The sequence below is a fragment of the Centruroides sculpturatus genome, unplaced genomic scaffold (genome assembly GCF_000671375.1).
Source record: "Centruroides sculpturatus isolate CEXI.00-Female unplaced genomic scaffold, Cexi_2.0 scaffold530, whole genome shotgun sequence".
Lineage (NCBI taxonomy): Eukaryota > Metazoa > Arthropoda > Arachnida > Scorpiones > Buthidae > Centruroides > Centruroides sculpturatus.
Window position 1 is genome coordinate 488,045 of NW_019386973.1, and position 15,631 is coordinate 503,675.

Consider the following 15,631-nt stretch of genomic DNA (forward strand, 5'->3'; position numbering starts at 1 on the left):
TAAGTAAAAATTGAAAGTGTCTGTAGAAGTAATTTTTAAAATATCCTTTTTCTTGATAAAGTTTTAATACTTTTTATTATAATCTAGACATGTTAATCCTTAAATATACTTGTATATTGAACCACAAGTATATATTATATATACAGTACTTGTGGCCAGTGGCGTAGCGTGGGTGTCAGCCGCCCGGGGTGGAGGAAAATTTCACCGCCTCCTTATTTAGGTATCTCAATTTAAAAGACTAAAATTCAGTTTCGTCACAGAATAAGTAATGAAAAATTCCGTGCTAGTGTTGCCACCTTTTTAAAATCGCCGACCTGGACGGCAGGTGAGGTTTGTTCGAACAGAAGTTCCTGACGTATGAGTATATCATTTTGCAATGCGAAGAATAATTTGCAGTGCATGCTGGTTCTAAATCAGTTACAGTTAGCGACTAGAGAGACTTGGATAAGAGTAACGCAAGTGACCTAGCTCTATTGGATATTGAAGGTGTATATATATACGAATAAATCGTACAAGCAAAGAAAAAAAAAAAAAAAAAAAAAATAAAAAAAGGTCAACAGGTCGCGCACGATATCCTCGGACGGCGAGTCGATTCGCGGACTATCCGGATGGATGGTAACACTATTGCCGTGCTCATTTCAATCAGTCCGAGTCGTAGGTGGACGAAAATATGAAATAAAATGGTTCAAATTCTTACAAGATATTATTATTATTTATTGTGAAATTTTGCCGCCCCCAAAAAAGTGCCGCCTGGGGCGGCCGCCCCTGCCGCCCCCTACGCTACGCTACTGCTGGTGGCCCAAAACTCCTTGACTTCTTCCAATGCGGCCCAGAAAAACAAAAAGGTTGGACACCCCTGCCGTAGATGAAGCATATATGTACTTTGATTATTGCAATGGAACTCGAAAAATTCTGTACTTGCAGCCCGGACAGGAAGTGCCAGAAGAATGGCTTTCAAATGTCACGAAAGATGGCCTGAAGGATTTATGATTGGTGGAGGAATGACGGGCCGGGGAACACTTCCTCTTATCAGAGTGCCAAAAACTGTAAAGGTTAATGCTAACTAATATGTGGAGAACATTTTGAAACCATATTTGGAATGCGAGATTCCAAAGCTGCATCCTGGAGAAGCCAATGTGACTCTTCATCCTGACAAAGCATCTAGTCAAACAACTAGATATACAACCACTTATCTCTAGATGTTGAAGGCTGATGGTGAACCGAATGACATTCCTGCAGAGGACAACCAAACCATCTGATATCGGTCCCATGGATTTCTTTGGATTTGGCTTCCTGAAGCAACGTCTTTTTCTTCGTAAGGCTACATTAGATTGTCTTTGGAAAGTAATTCAGCAGGAGTGGTCATCAGTATCGGTCGAAACTTTCAAGAAGGTCTTCGAATCGTAGAAACGGCGATGTCACGCTGTAAACCAACGAGATGGAGAACACATCGAACAGACAAAAACAATTCATCGACGGGTACTTTGTGAAAGAAACTAAGCAAAAAAGTGAGTCACAATTATCAAATCACCCTCTGTAAATTGATAAATTTATTTTTATTTTAATCTAAAAAAAAATATGTTAAGAAATAATCATTAAACAAAAAATAAATTAAGACTTGATTTTAATTTGAAATTTAAATGCTAATAAAATCAATCATAAATAGGTCTATATTCTTGAAAATTAAGATTTATGATAATTATATAAGGCAGTTGTTTTAAATGAGAAGTATTTCGTCTTCATAAGTTAATTTTTAAAATCCAAAATAAATTATTACGTGACAAATTTTGAAATTTTTCAATCTTGAGGATATCAATTTTATATTTGAGTTTTTCTGTTAATGTTTTTATAGTTTTTATAGGTTTTTTTTCAATTTAGCATGCCTTTTAATAGACATTTCTCACGGCCAAAAGTAAACCTATTCGCTTTATAGTATCGTCAACATATTTTGATATTTTTTGAAAAAATCTATTAAGCATCATAATTGTTTCTTTGGGATTGCATTCACACGGAGATTTTACTTTCTTCTTACATTCTTTTTCTTTTTTTTCCTGGCAATAAATTCGGATTGTCACGACATTGTCTTTGAGATGAGTAAGGTAATTCTCGGATGGTGTTGGAATTTGTAATTCTTGTTGGTCCAAAGAAAAGGGGCATCCGCAAATCCAGCACTTCAGTTTCTTGAAAGGATACGTGAAAAAATAATAAAGACGACGAAGAGTCCACTTGATGAAATTCACTATACAATTCAATGTATTACATATTAACTTAAAAATAAAATCGATAAAATTGGCCACGAGACAAACGATACTTTTCAACAAGTTTCCAATAAAAACAAAGATTGGAAAAATTAGTCGCCAAAGCCCCATTATAATACATTTTAAAATGAGTTTGCTATGTTCGAAAATACCCAAAAAAATGTTTTCTTCTTCACATTCTTCTGTTTTATAATCTTCTCCAGATAAATAACCATCATCTTTTCCACTTCCTCCCATAGCCATTTTATGGATCTGTTTAATTCCTGAAACACGTTTTAATTTGTTTAAAAATATTTCTTTTACGCGTTTAGAGAATAATTTGGAATAAATTAAAAGTATTAACAAATACCTGTGTATGTATCATTTGGTTCTTCTCTGTTATTAGAATTATCAATTGATAAATATAACAAGGAAGCAAAAATAAAGAAAAACACTTTCTTAGGAAACATCCTCGCTTGTAAAAAGTACTTCTTACAGTATTAAAATATGTTAACGTTCGATCTCTCAAAATTCGAACATCGAACAGAGTTTTTTTTTTTTAAATTAGTTGTCACAGCAACCGACAAATCATTGAAATACAGTATAAAAGGAATTATATCAATAGTAACTAACATTTTTTTTGTCGATTAATATGATTTTTGCAGCCGAAGAAAGACGGTACAAGTCGACCCCCCTATAACACTGTAGATAATCCCGTGTTATATGAATTCCATGTTGTACGAGTCACTTAGATTTTACAAATACATGAGCCGTTCACAGCCCGGCACACGTATTTGTAAAATCTAAGTGACTCGTACAACATGGAATTCATATAAAACGTAATTATCAACAGTGTTATAGGGGGGGGTCGACTGGTACTTAACTTCTATAAAATGATATTTTCCTATTAATTACTATTTTAAAAAGCTAATAAAATTTTTATTTCGTAATCAATTGCGTGTAATAAAATTCTGTAATCTCTCTTCATATCATTTTTTTTTCTTATTATCTTATCTATAAAACTATAATGTAGATGAATTTAATATATTTTCATTAAAATATAAAGCTTTATTATAAGTTTAAATAGAAAATTCTTTCTAAATTAATAAAAAAAGTAAATAAATAAATAAATAAAAATAAAAAATAAATAAAAAAATTACGCACGCGCCAGCAACGACGAAACAATGACGTAAGATCTATATATTCTAGTTTGTGATTGGCTACAGAAAATACAAACGGGAAAGTCCACGTGATTATCGTAATGTACAGATTTGGGAAATCCGAAGAACGTGTTATGGCTGCGAAGAGTAAAAATGATGCCACTTAATAGGGAAACGGGTGTTAACTGTAAAAATGATAATCCCATAAATACTGTTACGGTTAGAAAAAGTGAAAATGTCACAATTACGCTTAAAACTGTTGTTAATATGTTCAATAGAAAATTGCCACTGATTAAGGTAAAGTAATGAAAATGATTAATTTAACCCATAATATGGGAATTATGTACTTTTACCATTGATTTTTCCATAGCTTCTTGATTCTTTTCTATTCGAGATTCTTCATTCTTATCATATTGTCAACATAGTATTAAAGAGTAAATAAGTTAATTAAATTTATATATAATTATACCATATTTATTTATTTGGTTAATCTTAGTGTTTAAATATACTAATAACATTTAAAAAGTTTAAAAAACTTTTTAAAGTAAATTTACATTTTGACATTTTAACTGTTATGCACATGTGATTGTTATGTAAATTCCAGATAAGCTTATTACGCGTAAAAATTATAACCATTTTTTTTAAAGTAAAAAGTGGAGGACGTATTCTCCTCTTTGCGTATCGTGTGGTAATTCTAATTCTGGCAAAAGCTTAACTATAACTTTAGGCTGCAATAGAGATTGCTGTCGTTTATTTTTGATCATTTGTGAAACACTTTTTCCCAAAATGTGAATGGTCTACAACCCTGATAAGTTACCATCTGTGTCATTCAGAGCTGCATTTGTACCATAAAAATTGCTGTAACGACTATTAAATAAACCGAATAACATTACTATTAACTGCACTGAAGCTCGATAATACACTTAAAAAGTTTGTAGAGAAAGAGCAAGGTTTCAGAAAGGGAAGATGTGTTATTGATGCAATTTCCATATTACATGAAATTTTGGAGAAAAATGGAATTCAACTTATCCATATTTGTTATAATAATTGATTATGTAAAAGTTAACTTAAACAGAGATAAACTTTATAATCTTGAAGGATGAAAATATACTGAAACATCTTATAAAAGCAACAAGAACTTATACAAGTATAAAAAATACTTTAAATACTATAATATGTGATAAAAATCTAGATTCTACATTTTTGCCAAAGATGTTTTGTAAAATATACTTATGTGAAAAACCTTAAATAGATCAATGTTAAGTGTTTATAGTCTTGGTTTTGTGTAAAGAATATAATCATTATGGATACATGTTATTATTTTTAATTGAAATGCAAAAATATTGAAAAATGTTCAGTGCTTGTTAATTATAGAATTCTATTCTCTTTCCTGAAAACACACTAAGCCATTCACAAAGAAACAGAAATCTTCTTAATACTTAACAGCAAAACAGTAGTTTGCTCTGAATAGTCAAAAAGAAAAAATTATTTTTTCATTATCCTAAATAGGCAGGCATCTTCAGGTTTAGAGATTAATTGTAAAGTGACAGTTTATGGCAAAATGACAAGAACATAACATTTAAAGTTAGGATTCAAATAACAATTAATCTAAGTATGATTTTTATAAAGTATAAATATATACTAAGAGAAGACAGAAATAACATACAAAATGTATAACTAATTAACATTTAGTCTAAGTAATAAATTACAAATATGGAAAAATAAAAATCAGCTATACTTTTATCTGATGTATGGAAACTATTGCATAGTTACTATAGTTTTTATACAATAGAACCTATCTATTGTAATCATAGATATTTATATCACTGTGCTAATATTATCAGAATTGTTGTCCTAAAACAGATTTGTAATTCTTTGCTTATTGTAATCATAATTCAATCAGTTCCTTAAATTTAAAATGTTATATTAATCATTTTAACCATGATTTTCTTGCAGTATATTAGTATAAATTTCTGGCATTTGTTACTTCAGTTAAATGCTGGGTATATTACAATTAATTAATAACCTTCAAACCATTTCTTTAAAGCTTTAAAATGTGTTATTAATGTCAGAGTTGATGAAACTAAAATTTCTGCTAATTATAGTCTTATTTACTTAATCTGTTTATTCAGCTATTGTTATCAGAATGGAAGTCCCAAAGTGATTATAATAAGCAGGTACTACTGTGTTTTATTTTTCTTATATATTCATCACTTAATTTTTTATTACAAAAGCATTAAATGCTGTTTTTAACCTACACAGCATTTATATAGTGATTTTATGTTATAAGACCTTCCTCAAACATTTTGATATTTTTTTGTAAACATATGAATTTTTTAATGAGATTATTATTAGCATATTAATCTGAATATTAGCAAAATGTAATTACGAATCACTTAATGCATTTTTATGCTAGAATGTTTAGAATGTTTTAATTTTCAGTGGCATTGCTTTAGTGCAGGGGTCACCAAACTACAACTCATGGACTGGATCTGGCCCGCAAGGTCAGCTCATCTGGCCCATTGCCACAAATGAGCTAAAATATAATTATTTATATGGAAATATAGACTGTAGATAAACTTACTATGTAGAAAAAATTAAAATAAGTGTAAGTAAAAATGCCAAAATTTGTCCAATCTAATTTTTGAATTTGACAATAATATAATTTTTAGGAAAATCAGTGAAAAAAAATTCAGTGACTTGTTGCGACTTTGGATATCAGAGAGCTTTTTGNTTTACTGTTTGTATATATACTAAAATTTGTTTATAAAACATGTTTTATTAAGAATGTTTTGTTATTAGAGTAGTTTGTTTCAAATTTGTTTTGTTGCGATACTTTTTAAAATCTTAAAACCAATTAATATTAATTATACTTTTCAATTTTTATATAGACTAACAAGGAAATTCATCCATTTCTGAGGAGAGTTGCTTGGGAGAAGAGATTTTTAAATGAGGTTGATATATTTTGTAATAATAATAATAATAATAATAATAAATATTAATATTTTATAATGCCAATAATTAATTATTGAATATGTAAATTTAGTAAATGCAAATAGTTACTTATCTTTTAGTGAATATGTTATGTACAGTACAGTACATTTATATGTAGCATTTAAATGTTTTTGGATTTATCCAATGAATTCAAATGATTATAAAAATGGTTGAAACTTTTTCTTGTATAAACTGTTGGGATACAAATGACTGTCTGTCATTTGTATCCCAATAAAGCTTAAAGCCTTTTTCTGTGACAATGCTTATTTTTCTGATTTATTACGATGACTGCTTCTTCCAAAACTTCCTGTAGTTGTAGTCTGTGTAATGTGCAGTTTATTCACATGTTGAGTCTTAATGTCAAATCTATTTCCACTATTCTTATGCCACAAGTTTAAAAAGTTTCCTTTATTTAATGTTTCTGCTGAGCTCTACTTTTTCAACTTGGTTTCACGGGGATTTCAAGTATTTTCAGTCATCAATAACTTCATAAGAGAATAGTTTTCGTGATATTCATAACTCATGTGATATATTCATGTGATAGCATGCAGATTTTTTCTCAGAGTTCTAGTAAACAAGCATGAAATTCTGGAGCAGATCAAGCAAAGGGTTTAAAAGTTATTAAGGGGGTTAAATCAGGGCTATGCAGGATTTTTTGTAGTCTATATTTTCCTCAGAGTCCCAGAGAATAAGCAGGAGAACTCTGGTAAAGATCATGCAAAAGATCTAGGAGTTAATGAGGGGGTAAAATTACAGAAGGGGTGGGGTGTCCAGGTTTATGTAGTGGTATATATTTTCTTCAATATCTCAGAAAATAAATATAATAATAACTATAACAAAAAGCTAAGAACAGAGAGAAACAAACATTCTATCATCTATATACATCAAAATGTGGTATTTGCTAAAAACTCAGAGGGTCAATACTTTCCCTTTTTATGTATAGGTGCATAAGAACCACAAAAGTAAAAGGATCATTACTTTATAAATATTCTATTTTTAAATCATTAGGCTTGTATTACTTAATAGATTAAAAGTAATATCAAAAGTCACATTATATGGTAGATGATTGACCAATAAAGTGTTAATATTTTAAAAATGAGCTATAATTTTATAAATACTCAATATTTTTAAATTAAACCTTTAAAAGGACCACAAAAGAGGTGGTCAGCTCTCAAAAGAGCTATTAAGCATATGCAGACTCCTTCTAGATTTTCCAGTAGCTTGGTGTCATGAAAATTTCTCTCATTGTAAATCTAATGGAAAAAAAGCTAAATTTGGGATTGCGTAAATTCAGAATGATCCAATGAATTTATTCAAAATTTAAGACTTCTGTAGTCCTCATTGTGGACACTGAATATTTAAATTTCATCCAAATTTGTTTGTTGGTCTTTGAGATATTAATGGTCAAATTTGACACTTCAGATGTGTGGCTGAGCTCTACTATACAGAATTACCATGCTCTATGATATTGAAATTTTCAGTTTGTTTTGTGTCTTTTGTCAAGTTTACTTTAATGAAAACTAATAGTACAGTTTTTTTTCTTCCTTGTCCTAGATTTTTTTATCAACCAGGTATCATCATCGTTGCTTTTAGATTTTAGTGTTTAAAACCCACTGTCTTTTGTTTTTATACATTAATCTTTGTATTTAGTAAAGTTTATTTAAACAGTTTTAGATAAGTGCTATTAAATTTTTTTTTAAACTGTAGGTAAACAATCATTCGTAAAATGATGAACAAAATACAGTGGTATTTCAGTACTCAAACAATTTGGTATACGAACACAAATTCTAGAAAAACGTTGCTCAGTACTTGACTGAACAAATGCAACCCATTAGAGCAAATTTTTGATTAATAACATATTTTTATTTCATCATCCATAAAAATTTTTTTATGATTAAAATAAAATTTATGATAATGTTGTTGATACTTCTGATCAAGATCAACAAAAAAGCTGAGATGACAATGATATTTTGTAAAAAAGAATATGCCCTCATTTAACTAAAATTAATATTAACACTTAATACAGCATGTTTAATTGTGATTGTTAATTAATTATTGATTGCTTTAATAAACATATTTCTCTTAGTAATGAAAAAGAATAGTATACTTTTGTTAATGCCTGGAATGTAATCCTATGTTTTACGTAAGTCTTTTGTTTTGTATTGCATGGATTTGTATAACATGGCACTTTTTTTGAAACATAACTAGTATGTTATATGATGGATAACTGTATTAATATGGACTGAACAAAATATATAACATAACTTCATAGCAGTATGTCAAATATGTTATAATTCTTGACCAAATAATTTTGAAAAAGATTAATTATTATATAGTGTTAACTAAATCAGTGATTTATTGTATTCTTTTATATAATTTAAATACATATTTAATGTGCATTTTACCAAATATAAATTTAATACATTTTTTCCCAGTATTTGTACAATAAAAAATCTACCAACAAGTCGTGTAACTTCTTGGCAAAAAACACTAAGACACTTTATCACAAAATTGTGTTGGTGTCATCTGTTATGATACTTTATGTAAATTTTTTACATTATTAATTATTATAAAGTGGCAAAAGGCTTAAATTTGAGGGTAGAGATGAGTTTTATAAAAAAAATTGTAAATGCTAAAAGAAAGTAAAATCTTTCATTAAGTTTGAGCTTCATTTGTGATATGTTGCATGACACCATCTATCTTCCCATTCCCTTGACCATTAACCACCAAAGTTTAGTAGCATCAATGTCCTTATATACAAGCTACCATGCCAAATTTCATTTCTTGGTCATTACCCCATTTTTAGATATTTAAATGAAATAGACACCAAAACACACAGAAACAATACAGTACATACATCCTTTTCCTGTCAAACAAGTTCACTCATATAATCTTGTATATATATATTACTATCATTTTGTATCATTTGAATGTCTCACAGGATGTTAATTGACATTTTCATAGGGAATATTTTGATAAAGCATTTTTTTCTATGTTAAATGAAAATTTTATCAAGAACTAACATTTTTCATTTATTTATTCTGCTTTTGTAAAAAGCTTTGGTTAAGCCATTTGATCTTATTGTTATAACAATAGGCAATGAAATAAATTATTAATAGTGAATTTTATTTGATTAAATAAAAATTATCATATAATTTATTTTTAGTTTAGTTATGTTAAATAAATAATTCAATTAATTTAATTTAAATAATTTTTCTTTTCTGAAATACAAATTGAGATTAAGAAAATACAATAAAAGACAAAGTTTTTCCTTTTTATTTAGGAAAAGTTTAATGACAAGGATAAGGAAAAAATTATATTGAAAGAAGAAGTTAAAGAATTGCAAGAGCAATGTATGGTATGGCAAAATAAATCAAAGGTAAGTTTAATATTAAAAATCTGTATGTATATATCAATATATAGGAATCTATAAGCTAAATAAAAATTCTGAAATATGAAAAATAAATTTTAGTTAGAAGGATATAAGATAAATAATTACTTTTTAATATCTGAATTTGTTTTTCAGTAAAAAGTTTTAATATTTAAAATTTTAAACATAGCAAAGATTGTAAAATGTCATTGGTATTCTGCAGTATTTTTACAATTTCTTTTTTATAGTATAGAATATATTTATCATCTCAGCCATTTACTAATTATAAAGATATCAAAGTTTGAAGTCAAAGGTAAACATCAGAATAAATGTCAGTATATCTGTTGTCAAGTTCTTAAAGAAAACAAAAATTACAGACTGGTTGATGGGGCCATTGTAAAGATCAAAATGCATACAAAGATTTGAAGTGGTTAATAATACAGGGTATACCACTTGAATCTATCCAATTTAATTTGGCTATAAAAAATTAACAGTTAAAGATAAGTTCACCAAAGATTTTATATAAGAGAAAACTCACCAAATTTTATTAAAGAAAATTCACCAAATCTGTGTATGCTCCAGCAGTTGGCGACAACATCAAGGCAGTAGGCAATTTTTTGTTATGTATGCTGCAGCATGTCCTGCTCTGTCTCACAGTGGTGATGGCTGCCATGATGCACTCCTGAAGATTCTGAAGGTCTCAGATCAAAGTTGTACAAACATATTTTTCATGTAACTACCGCAGAAATAAATCAAAGGGTTTCATATTGGGAGAACTTGGTGACCATGCTATCAGATATATGAGACCAAGACCTGCACTTTATCCTATGGCAAAGCCCTGACTGGACAATAATGCTCATGATTCAACATCCGCACCACTTGTTGCTTTTATATATCATTAAAACCATTCATTTTTAATGGCAAATTAATATTGGATACTTTTGAGCAGAACACCTATATATTCAAAATCATTTATCCAAAGCATTGTTATATTTATATTTAAAAGTAATTACAATACAATCACATAATTACAAATATGATTGAGTATAGATGACATTATGTCATCTATATTCAATCATATTTTTGGAAATTTGTAACATTATTACATTTTATCACTTAAATACAAATTTATTCTTATAATTAGCCAAATATTAGATAAGAAATTAATATTTAAGTTTTATTAACTCCTACAGGAATAGCACACTCGTACAACTATTAATCCTGTAATCATGAAATGCAGTTATTTTATTTGTTCCATTAAATCAAATATGTTTTAGAAAAATGCTTGTCATTTGTTATATTAGAATGTAATTTCATGAAGATCGTTTCAGATGATTCAAAACGTTTGAATAAAGAAATTTTTATTGCATTTTATGGTTGTATGGTTGGTTAAATATTAATGGAAAATTGTTTGTTGAATTTAAGAATTTTTATGTTATGTTAGGTTTAGATATGCTAGTTATTGTAGTTATTTTTAGATATATCCAGAGTACTGTTTTCTGTCATTTCTTTCACTTACTGGTGTGATCCCTGGGCTTGAGTGGAGGAATGAGAGAATTTCGCACAAAATTACGACTTTGTAATTTAATTTCTTAATGCGATTGTTATAAAAAAAAACATCACTCTAGAATGGATCAGATGACGTTCTCTCTAAACAAACAGAGAGGAATTTTGACAACCAGATGGCAAAGGAAAACATTCGATTGTGAAAGAGGGACAGCTGCTATTAAATGTCATCGGAAGAAACCTGTGCTCCCACCTGGAAATGAACCTTTGACATGTCAATAGTTGATCACATGATCATTTTCCCAGGCACCAAGCATAAAATGTGGAGACACCGAATTTCTGGGCAGTCATCCCATACAAGTCCAAAGGAAGGTGAATAGATTAATTAGTGCCCGGAGTAATCGACGACTAGATGCCAAGTTCAGCGAACCTTCATGAATGGATTGTCCTGGCCCATGCAAGTCAACAATAAGAAGACCCGCCATATAATCGCTAGTCCTTTTTGAATTCCTCTCTTCTGATCGAATGAACATTATCTAATTTGACTAATGAATATTGAGGTATCTATAGATTCTTGTAAACTTTCTCTTAGCAGAAGTAGCAAATAGCTAGTTCATTAGATCTGCATGCAAACTGATTAGAAACTTTTGTCAATCCACTCCATAGTAGTGTATATGTAACCTCATTTAACTGCATTTAATCTTAGGCTTTGTTATATGTATTGTGGGTTTAGTTATATAATAAATTCTTGTTGTTGTCTGTTAAAAACCTGTCTTCTGTCACTCCGAAACATGGATAACTGTCGACTTGTTCACCCCTTCGCCACTCAATAAAAAGCCCTCTGAAATGACAATGTGAGCAGTCTTTGCGGACTGTTGCCGATTAAGACATCATTAGGGAGTGACCCTGTGGCCCCCTGCTTCTCACACTGAGATTGACACAAAAAGAGATACATGTCAATATATGAGATGGTATTATTTGTTAATGTTATCATTCTTTATATTGATTTTTGTCTCTTGTAGAATATTGACATCAACTGTAGAGTTCATTATACATGTTTTAGTTGGTTACATGCAAAATATGAATAGAATTTTAGCTTTTACTTTTCAATAATACAGATATTTAAATACAAGGCATATTCAGTAGAAAACTGGAAAAATGTCATTAAAAGTCAATAACATAGTAATTTTGACACACAAAACTTTCAAGTTAGAGGCAACAGCAACTGTGACTGGCAACACTGATGATGCACAAGATCATAAGACAACAGATTAATAAAATGGCGGCACCTCTCTAGCAATGCATGAAACAAGAGTGGTATAGTGTAGTCTGATTTTTGACAAAAACCAATCAACATCTTTTGGTCTTTTGGCACATGCAGATACAATTTGGAACCATAGAATTCTACTGGTACACTTATGTACAACTCATGTAATTGTCTCCATACTGTACCTGAAAGTGCCAAAGGACATTAATTTGGCTTTTGTCAAAAATCAGACTACACTACACTACTTTTGCTTAATGCACTGCTGAAGCAGTGCATTACTCAAATACTTGGCTACATGAATAACTATGAGTAAAGAAGAATAAAAATTTAACGATTGTTCTTGTTCATCCTTTCCTTTTTTTATTGAACATTTTCATGTGTATAACTGGTTTGCTGTAACCTGCAGGGAGGTTCCATATTGATATGGTAGCTTTTTGCACAGTCATGTATTGCTAGTGATCTTGGGCTATTGTAGTTTTGATAGCCTATCTATGCTAAGTCTATGCAAGCCATTAGTAATGTGGGTGACCCATACTCAGAAATTTCTGGATATATACCTGTTTTATATATAGATATATGAACTTGTTTTGTAAAGCATTATCAAATTTTAAACTATTCAATGTTTAACTAGTGAAGTTCTCTTTCTTTTGTCAGAGATAATTTTGAGATTATAGTACCTAATTTCAATATATTTTTGAATTTGGGATAATATGGCATTAAAAAGACTATTTGGGATTGTAAATACTTTATCTTCCATTCATAAATAGCTTAAAATTATTAGTTTTAAATATATTATATTATATTTGAAGTTCTGTTCTTGATGTTTTAAAATATATAATTATACCTTTTATATGCTGTAATATATAATTAAGTCACTGCAAATGAATGGTTTAAGTCCCATTTTTAAAAAAAATCAAGTTAATGTTAACATTACAATTCTACATGATTTTTTTAATTTTAAACAAGTCAAGATCTTCAAAATTGCCATGATTTTGTAAATAGATAATTATCAGTTACCAATATTTTTGAATCAGTACAAATGTAAGCCTTTAAACAACTCTATTTAAAAGTAAATGGACTTAAACCTTCCATTTGCAACAGCTCAATTAGTATTATTATGAATATCTGTAATAGATTTTTAAAGAATTCTAAACTTTCACAATTAGAATTAAATTTTACATTTAATTTTAAAATAAACTCAATTCTTTATAGACAAATGATGATGAATTACTGAAACTAAAACATAAGATAAATATGTTAGAAGAAGAACGTGAAAAATTGCAAAATAAATTAAAAGTAAGTTTGTATTTTTTACAATAATTTGAGTTAATTTATATGTAATATAATTCTGTTAATCATTCAATGAGATATTGTTATTATTATTAATAAAATTTATAATCATATTGATTTTTTTCTTTAATGTTACAGCAAGTGGAATTGGATATTAATGAATATAAGAAAAGAAACAGTCATTTCCAAGAATTAATAAATTACCAGAAGGAAATTAATGCAATGGTATAGTAAACTCATTATTCATTTTAGCTTAATTACTTATTAATATATATTAAATTAATATTAATTCATTCATTATAGTTTTTTTGCAGTAAATAATAATAAATAGAGAGATATCATTTTAACCATGTTTCTAGAAAACAGTTCAACAATATTACAATAAATTTGATATGTAATTTTTGGATTTAATACATTTTAGTATTTTAGATAGATATTATCTATCTAAAATAATAAAATCTTTATCTTTATCTGGATTGCTATTACTTCAGTTTGATTCAACAATTGTTTTTATTTAGCTGTAAATGTTTATAAGGTCTATAATTGGTGACCTACTGCCTGTCTGTACTGGTCTGCATGATGCTGTTGGGTGAGCTTTGGTCCTTGCCAAGATCACTTAACTCGCAGGGATGGATCATGTAATTAGTTATGAACAGTTTGCATTGATAAAGAGACTCTGTTGGCATCTAGGGACACAGAATGGATTTCTCTTGCAGTATTCTTAGGATTATGAAAGGCCAGAAGTGTCAAGTACTGATTCTGAGCAGAGGTTGTTGCTCATGGTTGATTAATATAGCTACTGTCTTCAACATTTTCGGTGATTTAGAACCTTTGCCAGATCTGCAAAACATAGCTTATGGTTCCTTCTTATGATTCAGGTAATGTCTGAATCATAGGAAGGAACCATATTGACAGACCTTACTGACAAAATGAGATAAGAGTCATGATGATGAGTCATTGAGGCATGAATACAGTACTGTATGATATAAAGAATGTGGAAATGCAACAGCAACCTTGTGAGTACCCTCAGGAGAAGACTATATGAGGCATCTTACAAACTGTTTACTTAGTGGTTATTGTTGTAACAACTAGTGGTGGGTGAATGGGAGAACATTAGAGTAGGATGTCCTTTACCAAATCATATAATGATTGATTCTCATCTGATTCACTAAAAGTGTAAAGTACTATATTATTTTTCCAACTTTCCAACGATTATCGACACTACTGTGTGCCGGAAATAGCCGTTCCCTAACGGGTACTTTACGCGGATTCACGTTAGTGTGCCAGGCCTGGACTTTAAGCGTGCACCGAATTAAATAATGACAAAGTTTGTCAATAACAAAATCAAATATTTAATTAAACTTCTATTAAAAAACTCTATACTATGAGTGAGCGTGTTTGCATGCATTCATACACTCACTCACTCTATCTCTAAAAATTAGAATTTTATCAGTTTTGAAGACACCAATCACATTTAAAACAATCAAAATGGATTTAAAAGTTTATTTGACTAGTAATCAACAAAGTCAAAGGATTTTGAATAATAAGATCTGGAGACTCAATCTTTAATTAGAATGCTTATCAAAGTTATTTTAAAAGTCTTCTGAAAATAAGTGTTTTATTTTACTGTCATAATCACTAATATTATTTACATGCATTACATGCAGTGAATTATCTGATAGAATTGTTGTTTTATTTATTTAATTAATATACATTTTATCATTGCAAGTTGTTCCTTATTTTTCAGATATCAGTTTTCTGGTTTGTTTTTGATTAGAGAAAGATCCTTNATTTACTTATTTACTGA

The 15,631-nt window shown here is 29.2% G+C and overlaps 2 protein-coding genes across 2 annotated transcripts in view; one reads left to right on the forward strand and one right to left on the reverse strand.

Moving 5' to 3' along the window:
• Nucleotides 1–1,781: 1,781 nt before the first annotated feature.
• On the reverse strand, nucleotides 1,782–2,792 carry LOC111616000. The gene is made up of 2 exons (XM_023357444.1): nucleotides 2,608–2,792; nucleotides 1,782–2,521 (listed from the first exon to the last, which is right to left on the reverse strand). The coding sequence occupies exons 1-2, from the start codon at nucleotides 2,705–2,707 to the stop codon at nucleotides 1,887–1,889; spliced, it is 735 nt and encodes a 244-aa protein (XP_023213212.1). The 5' UTR covers nucleotides 2,708–2,792; the 3' UTR covers nucleotides 1,782–1,886.
• Nucleotides 2,793–3,480: 688 nt separating this feature from the next.
• LOC111615995 overlaps nucleotides 3,481–15,631 on the forward strand; it is a gene marked incomplete at its 3' end in the record, with an annotated part of 39,774 nt that continues 27,623 nt past the window's right edge. Inside the window, exons 1-5 of the mRNA XM_023357440.1 lie at nucleotides 3,481–3,694; nucleotides 6,289–6,351; nucleotides 9,675–9,770; nucleotides 13,747–13,830; nucleotides 13,963–14,049. Of these exons, the coding sequence (XP_023213208.1) occupies nucleotides 3,551–3,694; nucleotides 6,289–6,351; nucleotides 9,675–9,770; nucleotides 13,747–13,830; nucleotides 13,963–14,049 (474 nt within the window). The remainder of the gene's footprint in view (nucleotides 3,695–6,288; nucleotides 6,352–9,674; nucleotides 9,771–13,746; nucleotides 13,831–13,962; nucleotides 14,050–15,631) is intronic.

Bases quoted from the DNA above. Each gene is read 5' to 3' on its own strand.
- LOC111616000 (XM_023357444.1), bottom strand. From the start codon at position 2,707: ATGTTTCCTAAGAAAGTGTTTTTCTTTATTTTTGCTTCCTTGTTATAT. The intron at 2,522-2,607 runs GTATTTGTTAAT...AACGTGTTTCAG, and splicing joins ACCAAATGATACATACACAG to GAATTAAACAGATCCATAAA.